The sequence below is a fragment of the Miscanthus floridulus genome, chromosome 1, assembly GCF_019320115.1.
Source record: "Miscanthus floridulus cultivar M001 chromosome 1, ASM1932011v1, whole genome shotgun sequence".
Lineage (NCBI taxonomy): Eukaryota > Viridiplantae > Streptophyta > Magnoliopsida > Poales > Poaceae > Miscanthus > Miscanthus floridulus.
In genome coordinates, this window is record NC_089580.1 from 31,455,063 (window position 1) to 31,464,396 (window position 9,334).

Consider the following 9,334-nt stretch of genomic DNA (forward strand, 5'->3'; position numbering starts at 1 on the left):
CCATACACGTATGTACGTTATGTTGCGTCCATGGATTAAAATATAACATGGTCCACTGAGCAGCCGATGCGGCATAGAGCAAACGGCGCGGACGGGGCGCAGGGCACGCCTAGTGGTAAAATAAATTAAAACGATAACTTCGGTTTAAAAAACACGGGGCACGTCTAGCGGTCTGTCCTCGCGCTTCGTAGCATTACCGTATTCATTTTGGTGACATTAGTCAAGCTCTGCAACTAGATACCCAGTTGGAGCAAGGCTTCTTTTATGTCAGACTGCAGAGCAGGAAATGTTGCACATGACCAAGTAGTTGCATTTTTTTTTTTTTTTTTGAAACTGGAAGTATTCTCCATTACAGAATAACTGAAGCCAAATCATTGGCTACCAGGGTCTGAATACAAGGAGGGATGTGATCCCTGACCGACATCACGTCTGAACTTAAACTAGCCCCTAGGGCAGCTAAGCTATGTGCTACCAAATTACATGAGCGAGGATTGTGAGCAACATTACTAGAGACAAAGTTACAGGCAAGTAAATCTTTCAACTCCCATAATAGTCCACTCGCTGAACTTCTGTCCGTCTCGGTAGCCATCAGCGCTTGTACAACCGCAGCAGCATCCGTCTCCAAAATTATATTCTGAATGCCCAGTTCCACAGCACTTTGCGTGGCCTGCAGGCACGCAATGACTTCAGCATGGGCCGGCTCCAAAACCTTCTCCAATCTACCATACCCCGAGCTGAGAATGCAGCCATCATGAATTCATGATCGCGCAGCACAAATCCCCACCCTCCACTGCGATTCTGTTGTCTGAAAGCGCCGTCACAATTCAGTTTCACATGATCAGTAGGAGGTCTTTTCCAGGCTGCTTTGGGCAGGACTGAATCCGCCATTTGGGATGGCCGTTTCAGAGCAGAGAATTCATCCGCATATGATTTGATTAGCTGGCATGTTTCTGCTGAAAAATGTTCGAGTTAGAGAACTGCCGGTGGTCTAGTGGGCCGGTGCCTTGCCGGACTGACGCCAACTAAAGGACCAGAATCTCTGTCCACAGTGGCCCAGTCCTATGCATACCGGGCAGGGCTACCGGCCACCGCGAAAGCCGAACGATTCGGCCCGTGGAGAAAATTCCGACCGTTGCGCCGCTCAGGCTTTCGGCTTTTCCCCAACCTTTTTAAGCCCACGCTGCCACGCGCCCTCCCCCGACCGTTGCACTTGCACTGCGCCCCGAAGAAATTCCCCTCCTCCACAGTCCAGATCCCGTTCCCAACAGCCGCCGCGCACGAGACGAAACCGCCACCACCGCCAGTGCCCATGGCCGACTCCGGCACCCTCGTCGTCACGGAATCGCGGCAGCAGCACCCGCTGAGCCAGATCGCGGAGAGCGGGACGCACCGACTGCTGCTCAAGCAGTGGGTCAAGGAGGAGGACCTGCTGGCGCGCCGCGTCGCGCTGCGGGAGGCCCGCCTCGATGGCGCCCGCAAGGAGATCGCCTTCCTCTACTGCGCCTTCTTCGCCTTCCACGCCGCCTCCGTCCTGCTCCTCTTCCTCCCCTCCTCCGCTTCCTCCAGCTCCGCCGCCTCGGCCGCCGCGGCGTGCAGGCGGTCCTGGATCCCCTGCCTCGTCTCGCTGCTCTCCTCGCTCGCCATGCTCTGGGCGCTGCGGTACAAGTCCGACACGGAGGCCGTCCTGGAGCGCCTGCTGGCGCGGGAGCGCGAGGACGCGCTGCTCCTCGCCAGGTGCGTCTCCGAGCTCAAGCGCAAGGGCCTCCACTTCGACCTGCTCAAGGAGGTGGACGCGCTGCGCAGGGCCAAGAGCCTCCGCGTCGAGGCCAAGGGCGGCGCCGACAGGCCCAGGAGGTGGCAGGCCAGGGACCTCGCCGTGATCGCGCTCTTCGCCGCCGCCTGCGGGGTGCTCGTGCTCACCAGGTTCCTGTTCTGCAATTAGCCAAGGTTGCATTGCAGGTGTGGGACGGATAGGATCATCACGTGCTCATTTGCCTTGCCTTCTTGGCACTGTTCGTTCTGGGCAGAACTGTTTGTTCTGCGAATTTTGGTGTTGGGTTTTGTCTGTTTGTAATAATAAGGAAAGGATTTGATGTGCCAGGTTTAGTTTCTTTGCGTTTCTTCTGATTGTAACAGAGAGTAAATGCTCTCGGTATTATGAATTTTATGATGATACAAATATGATGTTAATGTCTTTCTCGGTCTAGAACTTAGGATTTTGTTTACTTGAGGAATTCGTACTTGTTTCTGCACACGAACCTCGTGAGTTTCCCAGTTTATTTTGGGAGATGGAACTGGTAACCTGGTTCTGTAACTTGGTTTCATACTTTCAGTGGAAAATACAAGCTGAACTTGTGATTGGGGGCGTGCAGGGCATTTTGGTTTTCTCACTATCTTGTGAACCACTATCCCAAATGCTGCCATCCCCACCCAACTTCAGAGTTCAGACGGAAGCTACCAGCAATTAAGCAAGCTTTGCAGAAGGAAAGGATTTGATGTGTCACGTTTTATTTCTCTTTGCGTTTCCTCTGATTATAACAGTATTATGATGATACGAATATGATGTTACTCTCTTTCTTGGTCTAAAACTTAGCAATTTGTATAATGAGGAACTCATAATTTGTGATGGTTAGTCAGAAAATCATATGTTTTTGTCCCAAAGTAAAGTGCTTCTGATTGAAACCGGAAACATGATGGTGTCCAAAAGGTAGCAGTTTCCAAGGCATCTGGCAATTTTCGTGTTATTATGAAACTGGTATCTTGTGAACAAGGTTAGAAAACGTTTTTCAGCCTATGTTGCGCACGGCTTGATCCGCTTCTTTTTTCATCCGGAACAGTGTTTTCCTCTCACAAATTCCTTCAGATTCCTCCAAGCGAACGGGGCCATTCGCTTGGAGGAATCTGAAGGAATTTGTGAGAGGAAAACACTGTTCCGGATGAAAAAAGAAGCGGATCAAGCCGGGTTTAAAGGCACGCGAACGGGGCCATTATGTTCCCATTACATCCACCCAGCCAACTTCAGATGGACGCCAACAGCACATTTTAAGAGATAGAGGTGCTGTAGCAGCAGCTCATCCCCTGCACTTATGAGACCTAAAAACAGTCACTTTCTCCAAATAAAGAGACAACCCTCTCTCCTATCCCTAAAGAAATATAGAAGACAAGTTTTAGATAATCTGCTATGGTATTGCTCTCTTAGAATACCCAAAATCGATTTTAATGTATTCTCTAAAGCAATTTAGTGGAGATGCTAAACATTAACTAACTGCTCCATTGACTCTCTTAAACAATTTATTATAAGAAATAACATTGATTCTCAAAGATAATTTATAGGAGATGTGATATAAGAGATCTTGTGGAGATGCTCAGCATTAAGTAACTGCAATCTTGAAACACACATACAGCCTGCAGGAGTCAGGACAGTGAGGAACACAAGACCTTCCAGCGCATTGCATTTTGTTTTTGCTTGCTTACAGAGATATAAACTGTGATTGCAATCATATCACAACATTCAAACCATCACCCCTCCCTCATAACAAAAAACAAGCTTTAGACAGACACAAGCACAGATTCACTCTCAACACAACCTGGACGAAATTAAAGAAGAAAGAATATTATCCAACATCACCACCAAGACATGTATGTAGTAGGTAGAATGAATGTCGAGTCTGAATCTCAGTCAGACGGCCTCGGGACCTTGTTTCTTGGTGTGGAACGGCTCAGGCTGTGGCGAGGAGACTCCGACGACGCCGGGCGGCGGCAGCGGAGTGCCGTAGATCTGCGCGCCGACGCCGGTCCGCATCTCCTCCCGGCCCCTGTGCTTGCCGAGGAAGTAGCAGCCGAAGCCGAGCAGGATGGAGAGGAAGATGAAGGGCAGGGAGATCACCAGCACGAACCCCATGTCCGCTCTTCTCGTCTGGCTAATGCTTAAAGTCGCAGGGGAGGATGTGGAGCGAGACGAGCAAAAAGGAGAGATGCTTGCTTTGCTTTGCTTTGGGAGGGGAGATGAGGTGGGGGTGGTGAGTTAAACAGGCGGCGGAGACATGGAAGCTGCAGGAGAATCCTAGGGAAGGAGGTGGCCGGGCTGCAGCTGGAAGAGAAGAAGCTGATGGAGTGTGCTACTGCTACTGTCTGACAGCGTAGCGGCGGGTTTGGTGGCCTGGAGCGGAGCGGAGGCAACGGTCGAGTGACGAATGCCCCGTGCTGTACTTCTGACTTTCTCTTCATCCGCGTCCGCGGTGGTAGCATGTTCCACGTGAGCATTTGATTTTCGCTAACGATACGCGACTTACGTCCATCACGTCATCGGACGCTCGCGCAGGCCCACTCTTTCGTTGCATGTCTTTTTACCCCCTCACCGTTCGCTCTGTCCGTAAGTTTATTAAAAAAAATTAACCATCCTTATCTTTTTGTTTCCTCTTCCCTGTCGCAGCGTCTTGCGGCTACCCTGTTCTGGACACGGACGCACACTGCCCTCGCTGCTGCCGTGCCGCTCGCTCGTGCCCCCTCGCACGCGCCTCTCGCCCCCTCCCGTCACGCGTGCGGTGCTGGTGGTGATGCTCACTTGTCCGTCGCGCGCGCCACCCGCCCGCGCGCTGGTGGCTATGGTGCTCGCGCGCGCCGTTGGTGCTGGATGCCAGTGGTGCTCGCACGCCACCACTCGCTGCCAGCTCCCACCCCGACGACTGGAATTAACCGGCACAGGAGCTTCCCATCCTCTATGTTGGAAATATATGTTTCAAGTGGTTAAGACATTTCAGAGGTATGTTATAGTTGTTTTCATATGGATGTTGCAAAGTAAATCGAGGGATGTTGCACATGTAGCATATGTTGTAAGTGTTTCAGAGACATATTGCAAGAGTTTGTTTAAATTGTTTCATCTGTTCCAAACGTATGTTGCAAACGTTTTGATCTGGATGTTGTATATGTTTCACACATATGTTGCAACAATATGATACAAATATTTCATATGTTCCAGTCTTCCGTTGCAGTAAGTGTTTTCATGTTGGAAGTGTTCTATCTGGATGTTGCATATATTTTCACACATATGTTGGAAGTGTATTTTCAAGATGTTTTATATGTTTTAGACGTATGTTGCATTCAAGTGTTTCATGTTGCACGTGTTTCATGTTGTTCGGAGAGTCAGGGGCGTGGGGGAGTGATGGTGACACGGTACGAGCGCCGAGGAATGGGGGCGTGGCGAGACGATGGACGTGGCGCGCGGCGCACTAGGGGCCAGCGATTGGGGCCATGACGCTGTCCACAAATACTCTATGTGGACTCGAGCTGTGTGGCTGAAGTACAGTTCAGAGTTTTCTTTCTATCGCTCATGCTTTAGGCCTCGTTCAGTTGGGGCTGGGAACGATTCTTGGCTGAGTTTTCTTCAATAATTTAAATAGCGTCGCACCGGTTCTGGCCAATAACGGCCTGTAACGGAGATAACCGAACGGGTCTTAAAGGATGTTTGGTTGCTCCTCACACAAGACATAATCCTAATCTCAGACATCCAAAATCGGATGTCTAGAGCAGATGTCAGGCAAATTTGGGCGCGTTTGGCTAGGCTCCCGCCGGCTCTGGCTCCCACACTGTAGCGCGCAGAAGCTGGAGCCGGAGGAGCAAAAAAAAAAAAACGAGCTTCTCCGGCTCCGGCGCTGTCAGTGAGAGAGGAAAGGAGGAGAGAGAAAAACGACTCCGATGAACAGTGTCACTACAGGAGATGAACAGTGGAGGAGTCAGAGGAGCTGGAGCTGCTCAGAGCCCGGCCAAACGGGCTCTTTGTTTGCAACCAAAGAAGCCCTTATGTTGAGAACACCCTCAATGAGATATCTGGTTTTGCGTTCTAAGTTTCTTACACATGTGCTCTAAGTCCCATAATGTGGGGTACTAGAAGAGAAGTCATTTTTTTTAAAAAAAAACAGTACTAAAAGAGAAGTATTCCCTCCATCTTGAAAAAAAATTATATCTTTTAAATGCATTTATTATAAAAATATATTATAATTAATTAATAGTTTTTGTTATACATTAGATATTACTAGTTTTTTATATATCCGATTAATTTGATTCACTGGTCGAGGAACAAGATTCTCACGGACGGAAAGAGTATATCGACTCGTAGGTCTGTCGTCTCTCCTCCTTCCATCCCAAGGTGACAGCAAGACAGCAAAGAACTCACACGTTTGCCCTCCTTCGTTCAGTCCAATCAAGAAATTAGGAATCTCTTTTCGAAAGGGACTGCACGATGTAGACGCGTAATAAGCTTAGCCCTGATTCCTTCATGATGATTCATTTTCTAGACTTCTACACCGGTGAGGCTAATCCGCGAACGATCAGTGGACTGAAAATGAGCGATCGATATTCTAACATAGTATATTTTTCTTTTTTCGGAAAGGTTGTTGCATGCTCCCGTCGAGCGCATGCGCCTGTATGTCTGGCTGTGACATCATCCTATAAAAAAAGCAAACAATTTATTTCAAAATGATATAACTTCGTAACGGTTTATCTGTTTTCAATTTCGTCTGCACCAGTATATTCTACATGACGAGCCGAACAAAACTAGACTTCACTTGCATATGTTTCGAAGAATTTTTTCTAATAGCAATTTATATGTATTAACTTATAACTTATACATAAAAGTTACGGAACACAACTTATGTACAAAAGTTATTAAATACAAAAGAACGAATTAATCTACAACTTATGCCAAAAACTTAAAACATAAAAGTTATTAAACACAAATGAATGAATTAACTTATAGCTTATGCCAAAACTTGAAAACACAAAAGTTATGAAAACACGAATTATGTAGAAAAGTTATGAAATACAATTGATGTTCATAAGTTATTCTATAATTTATGTACGTAAGTTATTCTATACAACTTACCTATACTGCCTAACATAAGTTCTGATAAAAACTTGTGTTAATAAGTTCTGCTCTACAAAATATTATATTGTAAAACTATGATTATAAGTTGTGGGTAATAAATTAAGCATAAAGTTATGTGTATAACTTATTAACTTTCTAAAAAAAGAAAAGTTATGTGTATAACTTGTTTGTATAACTTATATAATATTTGAGGAACGACTTAAACATAAAGTTAGACATATAACTTATATTCAAGAATTTCGATGTATAAATTAATATCATAACATATTAGCAGAAATATAAAACTGTATACCAAATAACTTGTATAAAAAATAAAAATAAAAAATAAAGAATATATAAAAAAAGAGAAAGCTGAACGCACCTGCAGTTAGTAGTGGTCTAAAAAGACGTGCATGTGCATGCAAGGTGGTTACTCCATAATTTCTTTTATTTACGGCCAATAAATACCGCTGCAAATCTACACCATGCAATGCAGCAGCAGTAGCATGACCCATGATGGAGACACGTGGGCTCGGATCATTTGCTAGCAGGCGTTTGTTGGTTTCAGCCATGGCTTATTAGGCAGTATTTTTCTCTCACAACAAACCGGCACCAATCGGACTTATTAGTCCAGAAATCAACCAGCGAACAGGCCGTAAATTAGAAAGCCGTGAACGAACGCGGGAATAGAATTGGGCTTCTACACACTTCGTTTTTGGCTTATAAAATCGCCTCATTATTTCCTGCGTCCAAAAGTGACGGTGTCCGTTTGCCACAGCAGTTTTTGTGCTTAAGCACAGCTCATACAAACACTCCTATACGATTCTACTGCCAGCACAGCGGAGGTTTGCCAAACAAGTTCCATCGCTACTTTATCAATGTGCAACTTTTTTGTAGTATTGTATTGTGTGGTGTACTCCACCTGTCCACCATCTGATTCAAAATACTAGCCTCTGTTTCCAAATAATTGATAGCTTTGGTATTTATACTTTGACTAACAATATTGTTTAAATCTTTATTATAGTTAATTAACGCGAGATGTATCATTGCATTTGTTGTCAAAAGTACTATAAACATGTCATGTATTTCTGGCTATTTGTTCAAATATTTAAATAGGAGACGAGAGGTCAGATATTAAACAGTAAAATCGAAGTTGCCAAGTATTGTAAAACGAGTATACGTTGTTCGTAACATTGGCATGGTCTAAAAAGGTGATACTTTTTTCCAAAAAAAAATGTGACACCGTGGCTATTAATTTTTATAAAAATGCACTGTATATCTTGATAAAAAATTACACGTTCGAGAGTATTTTACATGATGAGTCTAATGTCATCAACCATACTCTAGTACACCCTCCATTTCAATTTATAAGACGTTTTGTTTTTTCTAGTTACGTTGTTTTTACTGTGTATCTAGACATAGTATATATCTAATTACATAGCAAAAACTATGCATCTAGAAAAGCAAAAATATCCTATATAATTTAAAATGCCGGTGCAACAGATTCCCGTGGCACGGGGTTCCGGCAACGGCTGCTCTTTATAAATTGATCTAGTAAAAACAATGTATCTAGAAAGGCCAAAACTCTTTTATAATAATTTAAAACAATGGAGTATTATTCTACAAACTTCATCAGAATAAAGATATTTAAATTAATAATAAATGTAATGTGATCTATAATAATTTCAAAGATATGGAGTACATTTAAAAAATTCTAGCACGGTGGCATTTGCTGAAACAAAAAGGAAGCGAGCACCAGGTTGAAAGCCTAGGTGCCCGAGATGCTCCATAACATCATTTACTTATAACCACAAGCAAACATTCCACTCGGATTTCTACATCCAACTAAAGTGCATAAAAACGTGCTCAACTTTTGTGAACAACTGGGCCAAAATGGAGGTCCCAAACTGGCTGCTCAAGTTTAGGCCAAACATACCTCTCGACATAACCTAGCACTACTACAGGATTGATTTCACGTGGCGTTGCACTTTAATTAACGGAGACGGTCACAAAATCTAACCGGTTCGAAAAATACCGGGCGATTAACGGATGCGGACGTTTTTATTTACGGAGGCAGACACTTTTGCTCGCTTCCAAAAATACAGGCCCAACCCAGCCCGATATCCCACTTGGACTATATATACTTAGACTTAGGGTTTCATTCTCCAATATCACTCTCAACTCTTCCCTCTCCCTCCGACGGCGCACACGTCTCTTTATCTCCCTCACTGGCCCTCCTCTCTCTCTCCCTCCGATGCCGACATCTCTCTCCCTTTCTTGGCGGCGCGCTGGGCGCGGGGCGGCGGCAGCAGCTCGCCTCCCCTCCCTCCCTCCCTCCGACGCACGGCCCCCTCCTCCTCCTCCAGCGCGGCACGTGGCCCGTGGCCCCCTCGTCCTCCCGGCGGCGCGGGGCCCGGATCTGGGCGGCTGCGCGGCCCCCGGCCTCCTCCTCCCTCTCTTCCAGCGCGGCAC

At 45.8% G+C, this 9,334-nt stretch overlaps 1 protein-coding gene across 2 annotated transcripts; it reads left to right on the forward strand.

The window, feature by feature from the left end:
* Positions 1–1,232: 1,232 nt before the first annotated feature.
* Positions 1,233–2,108, forward strand: LOC136477623 (uncharacterized). 2 transcript variants are annotated; one of them, XM_066475845.1, is made up of 2 exons: positions 1,233–1,734; positions 1,804–2,108. In XM_066475845.1, the coding sequence occupies exons 1-2, from the start codon at positions 1,310–1,312 to the stop codon at positions 1,940–1,942; spliced, it is 564 nt and encodes a 187-aa protein (XP_066331942.1). In that variant the 5' UTR covers positions 1,233–1,309; the 3' UTR covers positions 1,943–2,108. The 2 variants fall into 2 exon arrangements, with proteins under 2 accessions (XP_066331942.1, XP_066331935.1); XM_066475838.1 differs by having other exon boundaries at positions 1,233–2,108.
* The last annotated feature ends 7,226 nt before the right edge of the window (positions 2,109–9,334 follow it).